Source organism: Zalophus californianus, chromosome 1 (assembly GCF_009762305.2).
Source record: "Zalophus californianus isolate mZalCal1 chromosome 1, mZalCal1.pri.v2, whole genome shotgun sequence".
Classification (NCBI taxonomy): Eukaryota; Metazoa; Chordata; class Mammalia; order Carnivora; family Otariidae; genus Zalophus; species Zalophus californianus.
In genome coordinates, this window is record NC_045595.1 from 26058526 (window position 1) to 26084828 (window position 26303).

The following is a 26303-nucleotide window of genomic DNA, read 5'->3' on the forward strand; positions in this document are numbered from 1 at the left end:
GTCCTGGCATTCAGTAGGCAGGAAGTATTTGTTGGGTACGAGAATAGATGAATAGAACAAATTGAGCTTTCACGTATGGAAGTGGCCTTAATTTCTGTTTTCCAGGGAAACTACAGTTGAATAGGTTTGGGAGAAATGAGGGCAGAGCTGTGTCTTCTGCCATCCTCCCTGACTTCCCATGCTGAGAAGTGGGGCATGCATGGCGGACCTCCCAGATGCTGGGACATTGGAATCCCCAGTTCCTAGGGTGTAGTAGAGGCTGAGTCATGACTGAGACACGGGGACTAAAATAATCCATGTCTGACTCCTGCTCGCACCGCCCAGGCCTGGTGCTGTCACTTTCTGTGCTGTCTGTCCACATTTTTGTGCCAGAACTTTGACGTTTAGCGACCGTGGGAATGACTGGGGCAGTTCAGGGTCAGAGGCCCTGCCTGGGTTCCACCTCCCAAGCACACTGCTAATGGGCCGTGGGTCCCGAGGGTGTGTCCCTTCCTGGTACTCAGTCTCCTCATCTGTGAAATGTGTGTCCTATTGTGCTCACCGAATACGGCAGTTGTGACATAATGTGCGTTCAGAGAAGTAGGGAGGATTGGGCTCGGACAGCAGAGAGAACTGGGTTTATTTTATTTTATTTTTTTAATTTTTATTTGTGTGTGTGTGTGTGTGTATGTAATCTTTTTTTTTTTTTTATTAACGTATAATGTATTATTTGTTTCAGGGGTACAGGTCTGTGATTCATCAGTCTTACATACTTCACAGCACTCACCATAGCACATACCCTCCCCAGTGTCTGAGAACTGGGTTTAAATTAGGTTCTCCCTCTGTGTTACTTTTGGCCAGTGCCTCTATGGACCTCTGTCATCTCATCTGTAAAATGAGATTAACCATAAAAGCGACCCTCATCGGGTCACAGGGAGGGTTATGGGAGGTGATGCATGTGGCACAGGGCCAGGCCCAGGGGGCAGGTCTGGAAGAGAGGGAGCTGCTGTTAAGAGTGTAGCTGCTATTGATGTCAAGAGGAGAGGGGCTTAGGAGTCTTTCCCAGCATGGTTGCTCCTGCCCTCGCGCTCTTTCTCAAAGGGTTCCCCTGTGGGCTGGGCTTGCGTGGACAGGGTGGGCCGTGAGCTGCGTTTCAGGTGAGGGGGGTCTTGCCACGTGACAGGCTGAGCTGGGGGACTGGGTTTCAGGTGAGCCTGAGCTGGAGTCAAAAGGTGACCAAGACCTCCGTTCACAGCCAGCGTTTATTATTTCAGCTGGGCATGTTCTCCCAGTCGTGGTGGCTGGAAGCGATGAGTGAGGGCCGTGCTGAGAACTTCTGAGCTCACACTGGGGTTTCCTGGTGCCTCCCAGTGGCTGGACTCCGGGCTCCTCCTCTCCCTGCTCAGGCTCAGGGGTCCCTGGGGCCCTCATCCTACCACTCACTTAGGAGACCTGTGACTTCGAAATCAAAAACCTAGTGTAGAATACATTGCTTTGACCATTTTGGAGTGTCTTTCCTACAAGGCTAGAATTCTTGTTCTAACTTTTTAAGGCTATCCCAATAATACTAGCTGGAAGGGACTTAGTAAGTTCTAGGCCTGTTCATATACCTATCTCATTTAGTCCAGTGTGACTTTGTCGCTGGATAGAAAGTAATTCCCAGAAGCGATAAGAACTTTTTTAAAAAAGTGGCATTTGGAAGCCCACTCGGTGATGCAAATGCACCTTTTAAATAAAGGATGCCTCTTAACCAGAAAATCCAGTGTTTGGGATAAATTAGGAAGCAGGACAGCAGCATCGTATCTGTGATCTGAATGTCCACCAAAAACAATGTACCAAACTAAAAATAAAGTATTTATGAAATAATTTGTTCCAATTATTCCAGGGAAAAGTTGTCCAGCAAGTGAGAGAAAACAGAAGGAATAGTTGGCAAAGCAGGAAATTTGAAGTCTGAGGTTATGCAAAAGGAATGTGTTTTGGGCCTATAGTAGAAATCTCAAATCTGGGGTCTGGCAATATTTACTCAATTCTGTTGCAGAGAAATCCCAGCCACTGCTCCCCATGCTGTGCCCAGGGCAGGCATGGCTTATCTGCACAATTCTACCTTGCCAAGCCTCCATTCCCTGTGCCTGTTCATGGCAGACACTGGTTATTGATTTTCTTGCCTGCTGACCCCAGATAGGGCCTCAGAATCTTTCTCAACACAGTGAAAGGGTCTTCACCTCATATGCCAATGCCATTTGCCATCCACCCCTGGTCTATCGTGTCATCTCTTGAAAAATTACTAACATAAAAAGGCCTTGCACATGGACTCTTTATTAACTGAACCCTGACATAGTGAGGTGTAAAAGTTGTTAACTCAGACAGCTCCTTTGTCATCCTTGAGAGTTCCTGAGTAAGAAAAAGGATCGGAAATCCCCCGACCTGAGTGCCCCAATCCACCCTTATTTTATTGTGATCTGTATTTTATCTTGCCAGTAGAAATAGGCCCATGTGACTTCAGGACTTCAAGACCCAGAACATCGTCTTGTTACAGTTAAACTGCTGTAACAAAGAGATAAAAATTGAAAAACAAAACAAAACAAATACAGTGACTTTTTTCAGTCTTTAAGTTGTCAGGGCACCCTATTCTGGGACCCAGGTTCCTTCTGTCACCTTGCCTGGCCTCCCCTCGGGTAGGGCAAAGCTAAGGGACCGTCATGTCAGGGGCTGTGGCTGGCAGGAGGGAGCGCTTGGAGGCACCTCACCCCCAGCCCCCGCACCCTCCCCCCTTCCCCCCGCCACCACCCAGGGCCCTGAAGTGATAGCACACTTCCTGTGCTCACCATCCATTGGCGAAGCCTCCATGCCCCTGAGCTGCAAGGGAGGCTGGGAAGAGCCATCCAGCTGGAAGCTGCATGCCTGGGGAAGGGGGAGGAAGGGTTTTAGTGGCCTTCACCGCAGTACCCTTCAATCATCAGCAGTGTGAGTCACCTGGTTGTAAGTCTGTCTTGCCTTTGGATGGGTTCAGGCCCTAGATGAAGCCCTGAGCAGGAGAGAAGCCAGCCTGACCCCTTCATAGTCCTGCCAAGGGACATAGTCTGTCATCTGCTGTACGGATGGAAGGACCGTCACACTCTCAGAAACGCACCCCGCTTCTGGGCAGCGGACTGAGATGGTCCTCCTCATCGTGGCCACGGGGACAGGTGGCAGCTGAGAAACTGAGGACAGTGGCAAACTGCCCTCTTTTAGTTGAGGTGTCCCCTTGTTTGCATGGCTGAGGCCAAGAATTCAGCCGCAGTTTATTCAGGCTGGGAAAGAAGGCAGGATGGGGGAAGGCGTTAAGCCACCCTGGGAGGCCAGGGAGCCCCAGTTCCACCACCTGGGTCCTGGGCCCAGGTGACCTGAGTGCTGCAGTGTGGGGTTCCCTTGGGGCAGCCCTGCACAGGAGGCCACTTTGGTTGGCTCACCCAAGCAGTCAAGGCTGACAGGAAACCCCACTGCAAACATGCGGGTCACCTCCTTTAATGGCTAAGCCTTCACTTTTCCCTTCTGCCCTTGTTCTTTTTGTCTCAGGGTTGATAAAAGCATGTTGAAGTCAGTGGTGGTAAGAATAATAGTAATAATACTAGCATTTAACGACAGCTGGGTGTTGGGGGGGTGCTCTGAGTTTTGGAGATGTGTTATCACATGCAGGCCGCCCAGTGGCTCTGCACTCCTGCTCCAGCATTATCCCCAGTTTCCAGGGAAAGTCACTGCGGCACGCTGGGATCGGGTCACTTGGCCAGGGCTCTACAGCCAGTGTGGTGATGCCAAGCCCACCCCTGCGGAGCCTTAGTGACACCCCCTGCCGTCTTCCTGTGCCACATGTTCTGTTGCCTGCTGGGGGTGCAGAGGTGGGCACCATCCGGAGCAGGTTGGCATTCTGTCTGAAACGCTGTGTGTGGACTTTTGAATCCACTCAGTGAGAGGCAGCTCTGTGTCTCAGCACCAGAGAGGAGAGGCCGGGGAGCCATGCATGGGGCAGCCTGTCCCCCAAAGAGCCAAGTGTCCATGCTTAGGGGAGCAGAACAGTCTGCTCCTGCCTTTGTGGAGCCAACGCTTTGAGCAGAGGAGGCAGACACAGCAGGTGATAATCTCGGTGCAGCCGTAGTCCCACCGGAAGAGAAGGGCACATTTCACCAGAGACCTCTTCTGGTGTTGCAGAGTTGGATATAGAAGAGGCGTTAACCAGGTCAAGAGAGGTGGGGAGAGAGTTCCAGGCTAAGCCAGCGGAGGCCAGAGATCAAGGTTAACCCCCGGGCAGTGTGATGTTGGGAAGTCAAGAAGGGACCAGACCCCGGGCTCTTGTGGGCTGCTTTTTATACTGTGTTCTCTTTCAGGGAGGTCTGATAAATGATCAGTAGTTGGGTTCCTGGGTGGTTCTTGGTTTCCGTCTGAGGATCTCAGGCCGTATGGGTCTCCCTAAAGTACTCAGCACAGAAGTGACCCCTGGCGCCGACCACACATGTCCTGGGTTCACTGCAGTGTGCGGGTCAGCCTTCTCCCAGAACAGGAGATCAGGACCTCAGAGTCCTTCTAATGAATTGCTTCGCTCAGAGAAGTGACACATGGAACATCTCACCCTCCTCTTAGTTCACAAAGTACTGTCTTTCCTTTCGTATTCGCAAACCTGGGATTATAGCTTCTGGGCTTCTAGCTCTGGGGAAGTGTGTTGGGCACATAGCAGTTATTCAGGTATGAGGTGAATGAGTAAGAAAGCGGAGGGAGGTAATATTCAGCGTCTGCCCTGTACTTGGCATTGCTCTCAACTCTTGGTGTGTTCTGTAACTCACCTACTCCTTACCAACAGCCCCGTGAAGGTGTTGACTGTGACCATTTACATTTGGTAAACGAGGAAACAGAAAGCCCAGAGACAATGGATGGATTGTTCAAAGTGACATGTCTAATTGACCTGCCGGTTCTAGAGCCTATACTTGAAACCGTTGTGCCCCACTGCCTCTCAGAGGGTAATAGAGATGAGAGGGTGGGGAACAGAGTGTGTGGCCGACTCCTCTCCAGATGACCAAATCATAGTTGGAGCATGGCCTGGGTGGTTTTCCCTGAGCATACGAGAAGGAGCTTTTCTGAAACTTCTACGTCTCCTTGATTCCTGTAGTCCCGTGTTGGCTGTTTCTCACTTAGCAGTGAGCTGCTGCATTGTGGCTAATGGATGAGCTGTTGTTCTTACTCAGGAGAGCAGAACTGTGGGATGGTGTTTGCTCAGGCCCCTCCCCCTGGCCCCCCACCATGCCGCCCTCAGTAATATGGCGGGAGGTCTGCGCAGTGAATGGTGGGCACGCAGGCGGTTGCATGGATCCTGCCCTCCTGATAGGAGAGAGGGAAAGATCACATCTCCCTTCCTCAGAAGAGCTTGTCTACACAGTAGGTGTTTCCATGATGCTTCCAAAGATTGCCTAAAAATAGCTGGTTTCCTCCCCTGTAAATGTTGCCCATTCCCGATTGCTGCTCAGGGAGTCCTGGGGAACCGGTATACAGAAGTGACGTGAAAACATTCCATCCTGGAATTTGCAGTAGCTCAAATTAACTTTCTAGCTATTAAAAAAAAAAAAAAAAAAAAAAAAAAAGGCTGTGGCCCTCACTTGGAAGCATTGCTGGGTGATTTTAAGTAGTTCCAGAGGGGGTGTGTGGTTTGCGGGTCAGTGCTGTCTGGAGCCAGGCCCAGTTCCATGGGAATTGGGATTGGTTGGATCTGGGGAGGAGAGACCTGTGGCCAGATTCCAACCCACGGACAATGTAAGCAGATTCTAGGAGGTCTAGCAGGCATGGAGGGCGTTGGCTTATTTTATTCCAGAAAGAGGCTCTCAAGGAGGTGGAATCCTGCCAGAGAGGCTTCCAGCTGACCTGGCCATTTCTCCTGTTAACATTTCTGTTCCCTGTTTATACTCGACATAAACATCACAGAGCACACTCACATTTGAAAACCCCGTAGTCTTGCTTTGATGGTCAGACATCGACATTGTGATGCTCTGTAGCATTTCATTTTCAGGGCGCTGGGAGTCTCCTGTTTCATGTGGGTGGGAAAGGGGGAGACCTTTTTGGGCAAGCTGCCATCTTTTTATTGTTCCAAGAGTTCGGTAAAGCATTTGAACCTTCACCTGTCAAAATCACTTTTGGAGCGAGGACTGTTCTTTCTCCAGCTTCTTAGAATAGCAGAACAAAAGTATCGTTTATCCCAATGAGACCTTAATGGGGGCTTTCCCGTTTGGACACCCACCTTGAATTCATTGGAAACAGAAGTTCTGGGCATTGTGTTTTTCATACATTTGGCTCAGATTTTTACTGGGTCATATTTCCCCCCCAAATCTTTTTCAAAAAAGACTCCTTTCTCATTCCTTTAGACCAACATGTGTAAGCTGGGTAAAAATAGAGCAAACTGGTTTCATGTTTTGATTTATGGATCAGATCTGCAAGTTTGCGTTTGAAGAGCATTTAACACATAACTCAGGAAAGTTGAACTCTGCAGTCTGATGCTTGTGGCTGGATGAAACTTTGTGTCCCGTTCAGATCCTGCCTGGTGCAAGACCAGACCCTACGTGGTCCACCACTGGTACCCTGACTAACGATAAGTGTACACATACTTTCCATCCTTCCTGCCCCCTCCCCCCACGCTTCTGAGGACTTGTTCTTCCTGTAGTTTGAATAAAGGAAACTGGCATGGAAAATTGTTTGACCTGGAATTTCTTACGATTGGTAGATAGTAACTCAGTAATTAGTAGCACTTCAAAGACAACTTTATAACACGACATCTAATCACAAAAATTCCATCACGGTCAAGGGCTGTCACCTGGAGAAACATATATACGGTCTGGTGGGATGAATTCCTTGGATGTCCAAGTTCTGTGCATGGTCAAGTGTTTTGTGTAGCTGATTGCTGCTTCATTGACCACAGGACCTCAGAAACAGAGGTGGCTTCATGGTCCTACGGTACAGGACCCTGCCCTGAGAAGGCTTCTGTGCTTGGTTTAATGCTCTGCTGCTGCTGTCCTGAAATTCGTAATACTTTTTGGACAAGGAGTCTTGTATTTTCATTTGTTGCTGGGCCCTGTGAGTTACATGGACTGTCCTGCTTCAAAGTTATTCTTAATACAATTCATTACATAGAAAATCTTTGGGCACCTTAACTTTGAGGATTGCTCAAATCTAGAGTGTCTTACCAGCCAGTTCATGATAATCTTTACTCTGCATAGTTTTACATGATCAAGTTTTATTATGACTAAATCTGCAACCATAAAGGTACCTTTGGTTTTTGTGGGTTTGGGGGTGCCCTGTTAAGAGGATCTTTTCTTATAAGAGGACTAACAATAAACAGGTTAATTAAAAAAAAAAAAAGGAAAGAAAAGCCTCCACCTTTTCGGTTTTAAGTGGCATGCCGTTTATTCCTTATTAGCATGTGTGTATATTTCTCATGTGGTTGTAGTTGGGTTTCATTAAGTGCAATCCTGCGTGTGTTTAACTGACATTTAGGTGGTTTGTGGTGGATGGGTGGGTGGGACATGGTAAAGGGAGCTCCAAGATGGCAGAGGCTCAGTTACTCCCTAGCAGGTGCTCGTAGCCTTGCAATGGGGGCTCGGAGGCTTGGTTTTTGTCGAGTGGGCCCTGGCACAGTCACACACATGCTGGTGGGAGCGAAGCGCCACCAGCTGTTAGATCTGGCCCTTGACTTAGGAGCCCGGGTTTGTCCCACAGGAGGATGGGATGAAGGGTCTTCCCATCAAAGGGAATACGGAACACATGGAGAGGTCCAAGGGGTTCAAAGAAGGATGTGGTCCAGGAATGAGGAGTCTCTGAGTCTTCAGTGTGAACTCTGGCAGGAGGAGCTGACAAGGGTGAAAAAGCGGGCTGGCTTTGGGGGTTCTGAGGGTGCTGTATGTCTATAAGGAGTTTGACTGTGGGCATTTGGGACCATTGGTGACTTTGGAAGCACAGAGGTACCAACCAGAAAGATAGTTCTTATTTTTTAAGATTTTATTTATTTATTTGTCAGAGAGAGAGAGAGAGCACAAGTAGGGGGAGCAGCAGGGAGAGGGAGAAGCAGGCCCCCCACTGAGCAAGGAGCCCAATGTGGAGCTCGATCCCAGGACCCTAGGATCATGACCTGAGCTGAAGGCAGATGCTTAACCGACTTTGCCACCCAGGCGTCCCATGACCAGAAAGATAGTTCTAAGGTTATGTGAGCAGGGTTCAGCTTCATGGCTGTTGAGGACTCTGGGGGTGGGGAGGCACATATTTACTGGGGAAGTAGAGAAAAGGATTTGCCAAGAGATGTAGGTAGAGTGGGGATTGATGTGTTATAGAAACGACAACCTGGGGTTTGAAGGAGCAGTCCAAGATGGCTCTAACATTTTCAGTTTGGGGTCCTGGTAGAATGGGGGGGTTCAACAGGGGAGTTTGGTGGGGAGAGGGTGGAGGAAGTTGAGGGGGTGGTGGGTGAATAGATAGGAGGGGAAGTATATGGGAGGAGGTAGAGGGGAGAGAGAGGGACAGAGAGATGGGGGCAGATAGGAAGGGAAGTGTGGGGGGAGAGGGGGAGAGAGATGCGATAGATAGAAGGGGAAGAATGGGGGAGGCAGTGGGAGAGAGAAAGAGAGATGGGGGTAGATAGGGGAAGTGTGGGGGGGGGAGGTAGAGGAGGAGAGAATGAGATAGAGAGGAGATTTTGTTGATAATGTTTGGATTTTGATGGATGTAGGTAGAGGTTGGAAAGAGGACAGAGGACAGAGGGCCACAGAGAAGCCAAGGGAGTGGAAGGTAGAAACCAGCAGGAGTGAGATTCCTAGATCCCTAGAAGGGGCCTGGGTTTGCATGATCTGTCAAGCTGGGAGTAGACTAGAAAGGAGCCATAACCATGGTTCAGTCACTCATGCTCCTGGCAACAGAGATTTTCCCAGTGGCTGGATTAGCTTAACTATTAGGGCTTTATCTTATCGATGAGTAATTGTGAGAAGAACAGAGATGAAAATGATTGATAACACCCAGTGATGATGAGATTTGAGGGGAAACTGGCCTCTTAAACCTGTAGATGGGAGTGTAAACAGAAACGACTTTTTATAGAGAAAAGATATCTGGGCCATAACAATTAGTGAAAAGAAAAATTTCAAGACCCATTGTATAGTATGATATAAATTCAGGGCAGCAAACACATACACACATATATATGCACGTATCACCTGGTAGATCACATACTATCAAGTTAGCAGGTGGTTGTCTCTGGAATTCAGCTGCCCCTTTTTGTATTTCCGAAACGATTTCTTTAACATTTAGAAGCTCTTTTTATTATGGGAAATTTCAAACTTGTACAAAAGGAGAGAATAAAAGTCTAATGCATTTTCATGTACTCAGGATCTAATGAGACTGGTAAACATTTTGGAACCTTGTTTCATCTGTTCTCATCCTCAAGTTTTCTGAAGCAAATTCCAACATGACATCCTTTCCCTCTTGAAACGGTTCTGTGTGGTTCTCTAACAGAGGAAGGTTCCTTAACAACCCAGGGGAATGTGCCCGCTCAAGCCTGTGCCTCTCTCCCCAGATAGCAAAGCCATCGTGGATGGGAACCTGAAGCTCATCTTGGGCCTGGTGTGGACACTGATCCTCCACTACTCCATCTCCATGCCCGTGTGGGAGGATGAAGGGGATGATGATGCCAAGAAGCAGACTCCAAAGCAGAGGCTGCTGGGATGGATTCAGAACAAGATCCCTTACTTGCCCATCACCAACTTTAACCAGAACTGGCAAGATGGAAAGGCTCTGGGCGCCTTGGTAGACAGCTGTGCTCCAGGTAAGTGTCCACGGCTGCCGAAGCCATCTCTTCAGGATGGGCGTTTATGGGCCCCAAGCCTCTTGGCTTTCCAATGGATAAGCTGGGTTTGCTGGGATTGGGGTATTCTCCTGGTTTTAGCCCACTGTAAGAGCAAAGGGAACTAAAAATGGCTCTGTTTACCTTCTAGGTGTATCCATTGACTTTTTGAACATTGAACTCAAGTTATTTACGCAAATTCCTGGTGAAGCCCGTAGTTCTTGGAGCAGGCCCTGGTTTAGCTTTCAGGCTCCAAAGTCTTGCTTCTTCCCACAGTTGGTGCCTGGTTTCCCATTGACTTCAGCAGAAACACGTGGCCCTGTTAGTTGACTTGGCATGAAAATTGAAAACCTTCCCTTGAGTGGAAAGTACCCATTTTTATCGACCACTGGGTTGACTATATATGGCTTTCTCCACCCTTTTCTTTCTTCATTGCTATGAAATAGTGTTTGGTCAGGATCCAGTTGGAGGTTTTTCCACCCTTTTCTGAGTGGTTGAGTGTACATCAAAGTAGTAATTATCCGCACTGGAGGGTTTAGATTGATGGGTAGAGTTTGCTGGTACACACTCAATAGAAAAACCAGAGCCCATGTTTATATGCATCCCCAAAATTGTTTCTAATAAAAAACTTACTCTAATAATCATATTTTCCAATCACATTTGTTTTTAGTAAGCAAATGGTTCTCACCATGCTGCAAACAGAGCTGGCTAGTCTGTATTGAATAGGGAGGGAGGACTTACTCCAGGCTTCATTCTTCCTTGAGAACCTGTCAGCTAGTGTTATCCAGAACTAACTCAGAGCTCAGCATTAGTTAATTTCCTGGCACCTTCTTCCTTGCTTCCACCTACAGACACATTTTAAGATACCTCTTTACCAGTTTGAACTGTGGATGTTTACTTTAGTCCTATACTTCTTGTGCTTACAAAGGTTTTTAAGATGATTCTAGGTTTGGGCTTCTGGGCATGTGGATTTTTCAATTATACAGATGCTAGCGTAGTCTTTTTAGATGTATCTAGGAACTGGATTGTGATATTGTGACTTAGAATAATAAGAAATATATATTTGGGTCTTTGTCCCTTTCCTGGCACAGAGCTCTAAAAACCCTTGGAATTTCTTAAGTGGTAAGAACCATGATATTGGTTCCTTTCAACCACACCTGAGTTTATGTTAATGAGATAACTTTTGGACAGCCCCTAGGCATGGGAGTGGGGCCAGGAGAACCAACCATGTGATGAGAGGGTTGGAACTTTTAGCCCCATCTCCTGACCTCCAGGGAAAGGACAGGGGCTGAAGGTTGAGTTAATCACTAATGGCCAGTGATTTAATCAATCGTGCCTACTTCACATAATGAAACCTCCATAAAATTTCTTGAACTACAAATTTGGGGGAGCTTTCAGGTCAGTAAGCACATGGAGATGTGAGGAGGATGGCACACCCCAAGATGATGGATGCTCCATACCTTGCTGTGTGCATCTCTTTTCATCCGGTTGTTCTTGAGTTGCATCCTTTTATAATAAATCGGCAATCTAGCAATTAAACTGTTTTCCTGAGTTCGGTGAGTCACTCTAGTAAATGAATTGAAGAAGAGTTGTGGGAACCTCCAATTTATAGCTGGGCTGTTAGAAGCCCAGGTGACAACCTGGACTTGCAGGTGACATCCAAAGTGGAGGATGGGGGCATTCTTCTGGGACTGAGCCCTTCACCTGCGGGATCTGACACTAACTCCACATAGTTAATGTCAGATTTGAGTTAAATTGTAGGATTATCCAGCTGGCGTGAATCCTACACATTTGGTGACCAGAGGACGGAAGTATGAAGGTGGTAGGAGGAAAAAAAAAAAAAAAAATCTCCTGCAAAAAGGCACCAGGCCCAAGGAGTTTTACAGACTTTATTTATACCACACCTTCAAGGAATGGATAATCTCTGTGTTAATGCGAGAAAATAACAGCCTGAAGGAGAAGTCTCAGCTTAGTCTCAGAATAGTTTCCACGCTGGCATACTCAGATCTGTTATACTTGTTGCCCTTAAGGTATATAATTGACTGATTTTTTGGAAGAAATTGCTCTCTAAATTAAGATACCCAGGGGGTTTAATTTACGCACGGGGCTTCCTTCAGTCTCTTCAGTCAGCTAATACTAACAGAATCTTTTGTGTTATGTTAACAGGTCTGTGCCCAGACTGGGAATCGTGGGATCCACGAAAGCCTGTGGATAATGCACGGGAAGCTATGCAGCAAGCAGATGACTGGCTGGGGGTCCCACAGGTATATACATGAACAGCGCCATGTTCCGTGAGGCTATTTCCATCCTCCAGCTTGTGCTGGCCCCTGTGGATGCCTCTTTGTGTCTACCAGGTGGTCTGACCTCCTCAGCATGAGCCTTCAAAGAGTATTGCCACTGGCACGCTCCCATCTTCCTCAGTTTACCCATAATAATAGGTTCTCGTGGACTTGGGTGCTGGTAGATCATTCAGAAATCTTCACACTGCTCTTTGTCACATGTGGCAAATTTTGTAGTATTTTTGCTCCAAAGATCTTAAAAGACCGTCTTGGGACACCAGACTGCAAATGTAGACTTTAATGATTGAGTTGCACTGTAAGAAATAGCCAATATTTGACCACTTTGTACACACTTAAAAAGTCTTTTTTAAATCCAATATCTTAGGGGAAGTCACAGGACTTAGAACTTTTTAAGAAATTTATACCAGGATAACCTACCATTATTGGAAATTGTGGAAGAATTTGTATTGCTCATAATCCTATCACAAGAATATAACAGGAGAACTTGGAAATTGAATAACTCCTGGATACCATCTGCAGTAGCCACATTGCGTAGTTGAGGTCCTGTCTTCTAAGGTTTTCCAAGGAAGCTAAAAAACTGCCCCAGACTCCCATGTTTGAAGCCCTAGTCAAGAGCAGTTGTAGGTAGCCAGTGCCATGGAGGGATGACCTCACCACATGTTACATTATGGTCTAAGCTGGTGTTCAGAGCTGAGTTCTGTGTATTTTATAATAGGATCCCTTGGGAGGCAGAAAAACTTGCCAGTATTTCTTTGGTTTGGTTTTGACATCATTATCTCTGCCTCATGGCCCGTTTCTTAGGTCTTCCACCCCTAGTAAGTGGTTTGGTATGTTTTTCATCTCCTCTTATAAACGTAAAACCATCTCCTTTTTGATGTTCATGTGATGTTGGCACTGTGTAGTTGTTGAAGGAGCTGCCTGGAAGAAATGTCAAATCAATGCACCTCCTACATTTTATGGAATGGGTGAAGGCAACTGTTCAAACCCGAGTAACTGTTTTGTTGCTGAAGGCTAATTATCAGAATGTTTTCTGGTGGTTTTTTGTTTGTTTTGTTTTGTTTTACTGTGGGGTGAGGGAAGCGGGGTATATATGCTGTTCTTCTGCATTTGGTTAACCTGGTTCATGAGACAGAGCCTTCTGCTGGGTCTGAGGAATAGCACCTTAGCTTCTCAGCACCCTTGTTGGGGGCAGAGGGATTTTTTGTACTGTTTAGGGCTGGGTCAAGTAGTGGACCTGAGGCTGTGATGCCTTCGTCGGGGGAGCGGGGGGATGCCTACCTGTCCGGCATGGGCATAATCTTGCTCCTAGGCTGCATGTCAGGAGAAGTTCATTTCCTCCCTATTTCTTTGAACAGCTCATAATGTCTTGAAACCCATTTTAGTCAGCTCAGGCTGCTGTATGACAAAATACCATAGACTGGATGGCATAAACAACAGAGATTTATTTCTCAAATCTGGAAGCTGGAAGTTCAAGAGCAAGGTACGAGCAGATTCAGTGCTTGGTGAGAAGGACCCTCTTTGTGACTTGCAGACTCGCAGACAGCTGGCTTCTTGCTGTGTCCTCACATGGCAAAGACAGAGAGGTCTGGTCTTTCCTCCCCTTCTTGTGAGGGCACCAATCCCATCATGGGGGCTCCATCCTCATGACCTCATCTCAACCTACTTACCTCCCAAAGGCACACCTGCTAATACCATCACACTGGCAGTTATGGCTTCAGCATATGAACTTCGGGAGGATACAAGTATCCAGTCTGGAACAAGACCACATGTCTAATACATCCTGTGTTGTTGCTTTGTTTTTATTACTATTTTTTACTAGTAACAGAATTACTAGAGATGCAGGCAACGAGTAGATGAGCAAAGCAAAAGGACAGTAATGTGCTTTTTGGTAATATGCTCCAATCCCTTGTGTACTTGTTTCTTCTCACTTGATGTAGCTTACCCCTTCTGGAAAGTTTCTCTGGGGGATGAGTAAGCTTTCTTTCAGGGACAGGTGTGCACCTCTGGAAATTACATATAGAATTGTCTGGAGGGGGTCCTCAGCTTCCAAAAGGAAGACTGACACCTCTAAAAGGTTAAAAACACTGACGTTGCCATGTCATTTTAATGTGATTTCCTTAATTTAGAGCTTGATTCAATTTCTTAAATTTGTAGTGCTTGGCTTAAGAGACATTTGCAAATCTTTGACAGTTACAAGTGATGTGTTCTGGGCGTTCACCTACCGGGCTTTATTCTAGGTCATCACTCCTGAAGAAATTATTCATCCAGATGTGGACGAGCACTCAGTGATGACTTACCTGTCCCAGTTCCCCAAAGCCAAGCTCAAGCCCGGGGCTCCTCTTAAACCCAAACTCAACCCGAAGAAAGCCAGGGCCTATGGCCGAGGTAAGCACGGGTCTTGCTGGGTTTGAGGCTTGTCCTCTGGTCTTAGACATGGTTATGTGGCTTCAGGAGGAAGATGTGTAGTATCAAGAACGTATAGGCTTGACCTTTTAGATACCCCAGGCCTCCTTTATCATCTGTTTTTTACCTCAAGGTCCATTTGTTTGTGACCATCGTTGCTGCTTCACGAATCTAGGCACTGCTGCTTTAACCTGATGGAGAACGAGGAGTTAGTAGCGTTGTGATTTTAGTGCAGTAATCCTGGGACGAAGAGAGGACTATTGTTCCCATTTTTCAGATGAGGAATCAGAGGCCCGATCCACTGGAGGTGGGGGTGCCCACCCCAGATCACCACCATCAACAGGAGTTGGGTCATCTGGCTGCTGATTCATTTCTCCTTTGGTCATGCTCCTTCTGCTTCAAGATTTCCAGGTTGGGGGGTAGCGATTGTGACTCCCCACACACTTCCTCGCTGAGACATCCTGTTGATGGTCACGAAGGCAGCTGCAGGGCAGTGTTCTGCTCAGAACATTATGGTGGGTTGAAGGCATTTTGTGAGGCATTTGGTGTTCTGGTTGGCACCTGACTTCAAACACACCAGCTTTTTAAGAACATTGCATTTCAGCCTGGTGTGGTTTCTGGTAAAGATTAGCACAGTGAGGTACAATTTGTTCCCTTTTTTATGGAGAAGGGAAGGAATGGATTATATTTCTTAATTTTTATAACTACCATTGGGATAGCATTTATTTATTTATTTATTTTTTTTAATAGATTTTATTTATTTTTCAACAGAGAGAGAGAGAGAGAGACAGTGAGAGAGGGAACACAAGCAGGGGGAGTGAGAGAGGGAGAAGCCCGCTTCCTGCTGAGCAGGGAGGCCGATGCGGGGCTCGATCCCAGGACCCTGGGATCATGACCTGAGCTGAAGGCAGACGCTTAACGACTGAGCCACCCAGGCGCCCCTGGGATAGCATTTAGACACACAAATTATCTTGTATATCCTCTGCTCGAATCTAACTCGAGCTCTGCTCGAATTCTAACGTAATAGTTTTCTCTAGCCCTTCCTGTGTATGTGTATGTGTGTGTGAGATTGTTGAATTCTTTGAAAATCAATTGCAGGCATTGTGACAGTTCACTCAGTATATCATCAAGCCTCTCCTAAAAATAGGGCATGCTCTTGCATAACCACCGTATTCATGATCACACATAAGAAAATTAACAGTATCATATCAGCTAATATCCAGTTTATATGAACATGTCCCTATTGTCCTAAAATCATCTTTTATAGTTTTTGTTGTTTTATAAACCAAGATCTGATTAAGATTCACTTACTACAGGGGCGCCTGGGTGACTCTGTCGGTTAAGCGTCTGACTCTTGGTTTTGGCTCAAGTCATCATCTCGTGGTTGTGGGATCAAGCCCCAAGTTGGGTTGTGCTCAGTGTGGAGTCTGCTTCAGATTCTCTCTCCGTCTCGTTCTCTCACTGTATCTCAAATAAAATCTTAAAAAATGATTCACATATTATATTTCTTGTTTCTTTATAGACTCTTTTCATCTAGAATAATTTTCCTGAAAAAAAATTTTTTCCCTAAAGATTTGTTTATTTGTATTTAGGGAGGTGGGGGGGGCAGAGGGAGAGAGGAAGAGAGTCTTTTTTGTTTTTAAAGACTTTATTTATTTATTTGACAGAGAGAGACACAGTGAGAGGGGGAACACAAGCAGGGGGAGTGGGAGAGGGAGAAGCAGGCTTCCCACGGAGCAGGGAGCCCCATGTGGGGCCCGATCCCAGGACCCTGGGGTCATGACCTGAGCTGAAGGCAGACGCTTAACGACTGAGCCACCCAGGTACCCTGAAGAGAGAGAGTCTTAAGCAGGATCTGCACTGAGCATGGGGCCCAATGCAGGGCCCAATCTCATGACCCTGAGATCACAACCTGAGCCGAAACCAGGAGTTGGACATGTAACCAACCGCATCACCCAGGCGCTACCTGCCCCCCCCCTCAGTTTTTTTTTGTTTTTGTTTTTTGCTTTTTTAAATGACATTGACTTTCTGAAGAGTTCAGAGCACTTGCTTGTAACAGGATATCCCATACACTCATTCCCTTTGAAGATAGCATTTCCCCACCTGGTATCAGCTTAGTCTTAAGGTAACACAGAACCAGAGCAGTGGTGCTGTATGTGGTTCTCAATCTTATGGTCAGGTTCTTTTCATCTGTCTTTTTAGCATGATTTAGAACAGCAGAGACAGCCTGATAGTTCTGGAACAAACCCACTTGCCATTTGAGGTTCCTTTTGGCATAGAGCTGCCATCCGTGCAATCATTTGTATGCAGTCATTGTATACATACAGTGAAGACAGTGTGGGGCCTGGGGACTTTGTTTGAAGCCCTCCCAGGATGCGCATTCACTCAGAGGTTAGCATGTCCATGCTTGCTTTAAAACTGAGCCATAACCAAAAGTGGTAGCTAGAATAAGGAATCTTGGATTTTTCAAGGTTATGCTTCCTTCATGGCAAAAAGCTTCAAATGGCTGGGGTGCCTGGATGGCTCAAGATGGTTAAGCGTCTGTCTTCGGCTCAGGTCATGATCCTGGGGTCCTGGGGTCAAGCCCCGTGCTGGGGGGGGGGGCGTCCCTGCTCAGTGGGGAGTCTGCTTTCCCTCTCCCTTTGCCCCTACCCCCCACTTGTTCTCTCTCTCAAATAAAATCTTAAAAAAAAAAAAAGGCTTCAAAGGGCCAAATAAATCTCTTGTCGACAAAACTGGTCAAGTGGATTAAATCTAATCAAGGCATAAAATGCTTATTTGCAGTCACCTTATCACTGGCTGTCCAGCTTCCCCATTGTTAATGTGAAACGGTTTCCTTTCACGATGCTGTTTTCTAGAAAATGACTATTTGCTGTAGTCAGGAATGTGGCTAGTCATTGCCATTTCCTTCATCTGCCATTTTTTTTTAAAGATTTTATTTTTAAGTAATCTCTACACCCCAACATGGGGCCTGAACTCACAGCCTCAAGATCAGGAGTCACATGCTCCAGTGACTGAGCCAGCCAGGTGCCCCTCATCTGCCTTTTTTTTTTTTTTTTTTCTTTTTTAAGTGTTGTGTCCTTGTGGAGGAAACACGCCTTAAAAAAAAAATACACACCTGTATATGTATGCATAGGTACATATTTTTTTCATTTTTTTTCGTTGTGGTAAAATATGCATAACACAACATTCCCTATTTTAACCATTTGAAAAAATGTACCATTTAGTGACATTAAGTACATTCCCTGTGTCGTATGGCCATCATCACCATCCGTCTCCAGATTGTGTTTATCTTCCCAAACTGAAACTCTAATCTCATTAAACTCTAGCCCTCCCCTCCCCCTGCCCCCAACCCCTGAAAACCACCGTTCTATTTTCTGTCCCTATGAGTTGGCCTAGTCTAGGTACCTCATGTAAGTGGAATCATACAATATTTGTACTTTTGTGTCTGGCCTACTTCACTTAGTATGTTTTCAGCGTTCGTCCATGTTGTGGCATGTGTCAGAATTTTTGTTCCTTTAAAGCTGAATGAATACCTCACCCCATTGATATACCACATTTTGCTCATCCATTCTTCTGTCAGCGAACATTTGGATTGCTTCCACCTTTTAGCTCCTATGAATAATGCTGCTGTGAACATGAATATGCAAGTATCTGAGTCCCTGCTTTCAATTTTTTCATCTATACCTAGAAGTGAGATTGCTGAATTATACGATAGTTCTGTTTTCCCTCTCTTTCTCTCTCTCTCTCTCTTTTTTTTTTTTTTTTTGAGAGAGTGAGTGTGAGTGTGGGAAGGCAGTGTTGGGGAGGAGGGACAGAGGTAGAGGGGGAGAGAGAATCCTAAGCAGGCTCCATGCCGTGCTCGGAGCCCCGATGTTGGGCTCGATCTCATGACCCTGAGATCATCACCTGAGCCGAAATCAAGAGTCAGACACTAAACTGACTGAGCCACTCAGGCGCCCCTTTTTTCTTCTTAAGTAGGAGGACCAAGTGTCATTTTAGGCAACAGGGCCGCACATGAGGCCACATGGGTCGGGCCTTAAGATACTGTCTTTGTCCTGTGGTGAACCCAAGGGCAGGGGCAGTTTTCTGTCTCTTGTGTGGCCACATTGCTTCATTTTTGCCAACTGAGCCAGAAAGCATAGAGAACATCTCATCCTCCAGTTTTTAAAAGGTTTGAGAGGTTTTTTAAATTTTATCTTTTGGACGTTGGCCAGATTGCAGTTAGCAGCTGGTTGGCGCTTGCAGATGCATTCACTGAGACCCATTCACTGAAAGGATGGAGGGCTGGAGTGAGGTAAACCTACAGCCACAAGGAGATCTTTGTGGGGGCTCGCTTGCAGGGTTAGGTGTGTTGAAAGCATGCATCTACGAACTAAGCAGAAACCTTTCCTAAAACCCGTGTTCTGTGTGAAGCATTCACTGCAGAGCAAGCCATAAGCACCCTTCATTGTGAGGAGTACTAGGGAACAGGAACACTGAATATTTGATGGTTTTAAGGAATTGTTAATTTTTTTGATGTGGATATTCTAGAAATGTGTCTTAAAGATACATAGTGAATGTTTATGGATTAAAGCTATGAGGTCCACGGGCACCTGGGTGGCTGTTGGTTGAGGGTCTAACTCTTGGTTTCAGCTCAGGTCACGATCTCAGGGTCATGCGATGGAGCCCCACGTCAGGCTCCATGCTCAGCAGGGAGTTGGCTTGAGATTCTCTCTCTCTCTCTCTCTCCTTCTGCCCCTCCCCCCACCCTCTAAAATAAAGCTTCAAAAAATAAATAAAGATGTGAGGTCTAGGATTTGTATCAAAAATGATACAGGAGGAGGGGGGAGGTAGGAGTGCAGACGTAAAAACAAGACTGGCCGTGAGTTGTCGCGTCGAGGTGATAGGTACCTGGGGCTTCAGTAGATAGCTCTCCATGTCTGTATAGACATGGAATGTGGAATTCTCCATCATAAACAACTTTTTTTTTAAAAAAAAGATTTAATTTATTTATTGGAGAGAGAGAGAGTGGGGGAGAGAGAGAGCGTGGGAGTGAGAAAGTGCACGTGCACAGGAGCGAGGGCAGAGGGAGAGGAAGCAGGCTCTCCACTGAGCAGGGAGCCTGACGCGGGACTCGACTCCAGGACCCGCTGACCCTGGGATCACGACCTGAGCCGAAGGCAGACGCTTAACTGACTGAGCCGCCTAGGCGCCCCCATAGAAAAACTTTTTAAAATAGGAATACTTGAACTTCTGCTTCTGGGCTGATGGAGTAGAAATCCTTTTCCTAATTCTTCTGCTGAATACAACTAAAATTCCTGGGCATTTAATACAAGATAAACATACGGAGACTCTGAAAGAGAATAAGACAAACCAGCTACAGATCACAGGACCCAAGGGCCGACAAAGTAGTGAGTTCCCTGGGCTTTCTTTTTGCCTCCTATATATCAGACTGGGTACAGGGAAGCCACCCACCTGAAACACCAAAGGGCACAAACAGTCGCCTGCATTCTCTGGCCAAAGAAACCGGAAAGGGCAGCCTTGCAGGACAGAACACTGTAAGATAATAACTGCTCTGCTGCAGCCAAGCATCCCAGGAAAGATAGTGGCCTCTCTGCCCCAACTTACACCAGTAAGAGCCAAGGGGGGAGTCTAGACTCTCAGCACAGTCTAGCAATAAGGAGATGGCAGTAGATGATGTCAGCAGCAATGAGGTGCTCCTAGCCCTTCCAGCCACAAGTGCAGGCCTAGTGGGGAGCTGGATCTCCCACCTCCACCTGCTAGTAATGAGGAGCCCCCCTCATTCTGAGAATCAGTGGAGGTTGAATAGGGAACCTGGACGTCTTCCCCCATTGGCAGGAACAAGACGTGCACTCCTCCTTCCCCTGCGGCATCAGCATTATACAAAGGCATCTAAGAAAGAACATTTAAATAAAACCCGGGGTGGTTTTTTTTTTTAATTTATTTAATTTATTTATTTCAGAGAGAGAGAGAGCACAAGTGGGGAGGAGAGGGAGAAGCAGGCTCCCTGCAGAGCAGGGAGCCCGATGTGGGACTCAATCCCAGGACCCCGGGATCATGACCCGAGCCGAAGGCAGACGCCCAACCGACTGAGACACCCAGGCGCCCTAAAACCTGGGTTTTATAACATAACATAATACCCAGGTTTCAGTAAAAAAAATCAGTCATCATACCAAGAACCAGGAAGATCTCAAACTGAAAAAAGGCAGTCAATTGATGCCAACACCGGATGATAGAGATGTTACAATTATTTGAAAAGATTTAGGGCGGCTGTTATAAAAAGGCTTCAACAAGCACTTACAAATCCACCTCAAAGAAGCGAAAAAATGGAAAAGCTCAGCAAGGGCATAGAATGTCTCAGCAAAGAAATAGAAGATATAAAGAAGCACCAAATGGAATTTTTAGAACTGAAAAATGCACTAACTCAAAAACTCGGGATAAGCTCCGTAGCAGAATGGAAGGACAGAGAAAAGAATCTGTGAGCTGGAAGATAGAGTAAAAATTGCCCAATCTGAATGGCAGAGCAAGTAGACTCAGAAAACAAACAAACAGAGTCTCAGGGACCTATGGGACAATAATAAAACATCTAACATTTATGTCACAGGGGACACAGAGTCTCAGGGCTGAAAACGCTCAAATAATGGCTGAAATCTTCCAAATATGGCAAAAGACCTAAACCTACAGATTCGAGAAGTTGAGCTAAACCCAAACAGGATAAACCCCCTACCTACCCACCACCACCAATAGATAAATAAATAATCCCCACCAAGCCACATCTTAGACAAACTTCAAGAAACTAGACAATAGGGGTCCCTGGGTGGCTCAGCTGGTTAAGTGGCTGCCTTCGGCTCAGATCATGATCCCAGGGTCCTGGGATTGAGTGCTGCGTCGGGCTCCCTGCTCAGGGGGAGCCTGCTTCTCCCTCTCCCTATTTGTTCTCTCTCTCTCTATGTCAAATAAATAAATAAAATCTTTAAAAAAAAAAAGGAAATTAGACAATAAAAGCTTGAAAGCATCAAGAGAGAAATGATACCTTATCTATCAGGAAGAAATAGTTAGAATGACAGATTTCTGTTCAAAAACCATGGAGGCAGACGTGGCACAATATTTTTCAAGTGCTGAAAGGAGAGAATTGTCAACTCAGATTCTTGTATCCAGGGATAATATCCTTTGGGAATGAAGAAGAAATCAAGACATTCTTGGATGAAAGAAAACTGAAAGAATTTGTCACCAGCACATCTACCCTAAAAGGATGACTAAAGGAAATTCTCTGGACAGAAGAAGAACGAGGAAAGAAGGAATCTTTCAATTACAGGAAGAAAAAACATGGCATAAAAAAAATACATGTGTAACAACCATAGATGTTTCACATAAAACACAAATTACCAAAACTCAACCGAGAGGAAATAGATAACCTGAGTGGCCCTGTAACCATTAAAGAAATCAAATTTATAATTTAAAAACTCTTGGAAAAGAAATCTTCAGGCCCAGGTGGTTTTACTGGAGAATTTTAGCAAACATGTAGAGAAGAATGAACACCAATTCTACACAATCTCTTCCAGAAAATACGAGGAGGGAACACTTTCCGATTCATTTTATGAAGCTAGCTCTAATAACAAAATCAGACAAAGGTGATACCAAAAAAGGAAGCTACAAATCAATATCCCTCGTGAATATAGATATAAAAGTATAGGGGCTCAGTAGAGCATGTGACTCTTGATCAAGGGGCTGTAAGTTGGAGCCCCACGCTGAGTGTAGAGATTACTTAAAATTAAAAAAAAAAAAAAAGCGTAAAACAGAATAGTAGCAAAAAGAATTTAGCAGTATATGAAAATAATCATTCATCATGACCAAGCAGAGTTTATTCCAGGAATTCAAGGCTGGCACACTATTAGAAAATCAGTGAAAACAAGCTAAAGAAGCAAAATCACATGATCACATCAATTGATACAGAAAAGCATTTGACCAAATTCAGCAGGCATCCATGATAAGAACTCAGAAAAAGGGGACTGAAGAAGAACTTCTTCAATTTGATATAGAGTAGCTACCGCAAAAAGTCAGCATCTAACATTATAATTAATGGTGAAACACTGAATGTGCCCCCTAAGATTGGGATTAAGACAAGGATGTCCATGCTCACCACCATTTTATTCAACATCATGATGCAGGTTTTAGTGAGTAAAGTCAGGCAAGAGAAGGAAATAAAAGACACACATGTTGGAAAGAAGAAATAAAGCTGTCCCTATTTGTAGATGACTTGATTGTCTGTGTAGGGATTCCCAAAGAATCTACAGCAAAAGAAGACAAAATACAAAAAAGCCCCAAAACTCTCCTTGAATAAGTGAATTCAGCAAGGTCTCAGGATGTAAGATCAGCATACAAAATACAATTGTACTTCTGTATGCTGGAATGTATATCATATAGGTTTCCCACAATGAGCATGAGGGCATCAAAATTAAAAATACCATACCATTTACAGTCACTCAGAAAACTGAGAAATAGGTGTAAATGTAATCAAATGTGTAAGATTTTTATGCTGAAAACTACAAAAAACATTAATGAGAAGAATTAACCCCAAAGAAAAGACCTACATAAATGGAGAGACGTACTGTTTTTATGGATTGAAAAAGTCAAAGAGTAAAAATATCAGTTCTCCCCAAATTGTCATATAGGTCTAACATAGTTTCTATCCAAATTCCAGCAAGATTCTTCATAGATACAGAAAAGATTATTATTTAAAGCCTATATGGCAAAGCAAGGAACTACAGTAGGGAAAGTGATTGTGAAAAAGAAGAAAAATGTGGGAGGAGCCAGTGTACCTGATTTCAGGACTCATCAAGGTATGGAAATCAAGACCATGTGATATTGGTGGAAGGATAGACACATGGAACCAACAGAACAGAATCCAGAACCCAGAAAGAGATTTACACAACTATGCAAACTGATTATTGACAGAGGTGCAAAAGCAATTCAGTGGGGGGAAAGAGCGGCTTTTCCACACATGGTTCCAGAGCAATTGGGCATCCATAGGCCAGAAAAAACAAACAAACAAACAACCTCAGCCCAAGTATCATACCTTATAGAAGAACTAACTCAAAGTGGACCATATCTAACTATAAAACTTCCAGAAAATCAACAACAGCATAGGATCTTTGGGATCTAGGACTAGGCCAAGAGTTCTTAGATTTGACACCGAAAGCATGATCCCTAAAAGGAAAAATACGGTAAGTTGGACTTCACCAAAATTCAGAACATAAAAAATTTCATGAAGCATGGTCTGTGCCTCGAAGTCTTGGCACGGCACACGAGGATTGGACTGCTTTCTCACAGTGAAGGCACACCTCTGGATCGCCCTGCTCTCATGCAAGACAAGTGCCCTGTCTCCACCCCACAGGCCACCTGGACACCACCTCAAACAGAACCCAAAATGCTGCTGAGACAACGGTTGGATTTTAGTCTCAAAAACTTTATTTTAAAGCAATTTAAAACTCTTTACAGTCACGACGAAGAGACAAGCTTAAGACTGGGAGAAAATATTTTGAGAGCCACCTATCCAATGAAGAACCAGTATCTAGAATATATAAGGAACGCTCAAAACTCAGTAGGTTAAAAAAACCCAGTTAGTAGATGGGCAAAAGATGTGAACAGGCATTTCCCAGAAGAGGGCGTACAAATGGCAAAGAAGCACATGAAAAGATGTTCAGTGTTATTTCCATAAGAGAAATGCAAATTAAAATCACTACCTATCTATCAGAATGGCTAAAATAGAAAGTGGTGATAATACCAAATGCTGGCAAAGATGCAGAGAAAGCAGATCCAGATCATTCATCCATTGCTGATGGGAATGCAGCTGCTTGAGAACACAGTTGGGCAGTTTCTTTAAAAGATCTAAACGTGCAACTATCATACAACCCAACAGTTGGCACCCCTTGGCATTTATCCCAGAGGAATGAACTCTTACGTCCATACACAGCCCTGTACACTAATGTTTATAGCAGCTTTATCAGTAATAGACAACTAGGAACAATCCAAATGTCCTTCAGTGGGTAAATGGTTAAATACATGTTGGTACATTCGTATCAAGGAATACGCAGTAAAATAACAAATTATTGATAGAGGCACCCACCTGGATGAATCTACAAAAGATCATGCTTAGTGGAAAAAGCCAACCCGAAAAGGTTGCATAGTGTGATTCCATTTATGGAACGTTCTAGAAATGATAAAATTATGGAGACAGAGAACAGATTAGGGGTTACTGGGGTAAGGAAAGGGTGGGGTGGGGAGGGAGTGTGTATGGCTATAAAAGGGCAACATGAGGGACCTCCGTTCGGATGGAAATGTTCTGTATCTTGACTGTCAAGCCCAGGATCATTGTGATACTATACTAGGGTTTTGTGTGTGTGTGTGTGTGTGTGTGCTAGGGTTTGTTCGATATAACCATTTGGGGAACTAGATAAAGGGTATTATTTCTTTTACCTGCATGTGAATATCTCATTAATTTGCTCAGTCATCTCAAAATAGTTTAAGAAATACTGATCAAATGCCATTTTTTAAGCATTTCAAGTAATGCAAAATGGTCTTTAATGAAAAATGTGCCGTTCTCCCACACCTCCTTCCCCCTTCCCCAATGTTACCTCCCTCGGGGCAAACCCCACTGGTAGTTCCTGTATCATTTTTCACAGTTGTATATAGACTTCTGACTGAATTGCTCTGAATATTTCAGAATCAGATATCGCTTAAATAACAAGGACAGGGGCACCTGGATGGCTCAGTCAGTTGAGCATCTGACTCTTGATCTCAGCTCAGGTCTTGGTCTCAGGGTCATGAGTTCAAGACCTGCATGGGGCTCCATAATGGGCATGGAGCCTACTTAAAAAAATAAAATAAAAACAAAATAACAAGGACCAATTTAGGGCTTTCAACCTGTTTGATAATCCTTGTCATAGATGACTCTGTCTCTCACATGGCAGCTGCAGGGCTGGGTCTCATTTCTTAGTTCCCTGAGGGAAACATGGTGGGTGATGGTCTCTATGTCGAGGCCCTGCCCAGCTTGTAATGTGCTCATGTAAACCTGACAGGAATCGAGCCTACAGGAAACATGGTGAAGCAGCCGGCCAAGTTCACTGTGGACACCATCAGTGCTGGGCAAGGAGAGGTGATGGTGTTTGTTGAGGACCCCGAAGGGAACAAAGAGGAGGTAGGTTGGAAGGTGCTGCCATTCAGTGGAGCTTTTGGGGCTTGTGACAGGCCCAGGGACTGTGCTTTCCATTTTCTCATTAAGGCTCAGAACAAAAATAGTTTTTTATCAAAAGGATCCTGAGGCTTAGAGCAGTCAAAGTAATTGCCCAAGGGCTGGGCCTTGAAAGGTAATAGAAATTGATACCCAAGGACACAATGTTATGTTTTTTTGTTTGTTTGTTTGTTTTTTACAATGTTTAATAAAATAAAGGATACTTTGGATTTAGCAAAGGCCTTGTGAATTGAGGTTTTAGATGCTGATGGCCAAAAGAATAATAACAAAATTGATGCTTTACTCTCTTCCCAGGCTATCCTTGGTTCCTCCCTCAGGGCCTTTGCACATGCCATTCCTTCTACTTATCTTCTTAAGACTCGATTTTATTCCTAATGCTTAGCACCATCTGAAATTCTAAGTTTACTTGCATGTGGTCTGTTTCTTCCACTGGTGCAGGGATTATGCCTGATTTGTTTTATATTTGGTACCTCACACTGGGCCTGGCATTCCATAAGCTCTTAATAATTACTGAGCCACTAAAGGTTGAAGT

At 45.1% G+C, this 26303-nt stretch overlaps 1 protein-coding gene and 1 long non-coding RNA gene across 8 annotated transcripts in view; one reads left to right on the top strand and one right to left on the bottom strand.

Annotated features, from left to right (window-relative positions):
• The window catches only part of FLNB (filamin B), a 143243-nt gene that overhangs the window by 46841 nt on the left and 70099 nt on the right, over positions 1–26303 (top strand). For all 7 annotated transcript variants that reach the window (XM_027582673.2, XM_027582672.2, XM_027582674.2 and 4 more), the window contains exons 2-5: positions 9548–9796; positions 11981–12078; positions 14352–14499; positions 25599–25717. In XM_027582673.2, coding sequence (XP_027438474.1) covers positions 9548–9796; positions 11981–12078; positions 14352–14499; positions 25599–25717 — 614 coding nt within the window. The remainder of the gene's footprint in view (positions 1–9547; positions 9797–11980; positions 12079–14351; positions 14500–25598; positions 25718–26303) is intronic.
• LOC113916415 overlaps positions 2294–26303 on the bottom strand; it is a 33070-nt gene continuing 9060 nt past the window's right edge. Inside the window, exons 2-3 of the long non-coding RNA XR_003517931.1 lie at positions 2805–2880; positions 2294–2523 (exon numbers count right to left, since the gene is read on the bottom strand). This is a non-coding gene — a long non-coding RNA (uncharacterized LOC113916415). The remainder of the gene's footprint in view (positions 2524–2804; positions 2881–26303) is intronic.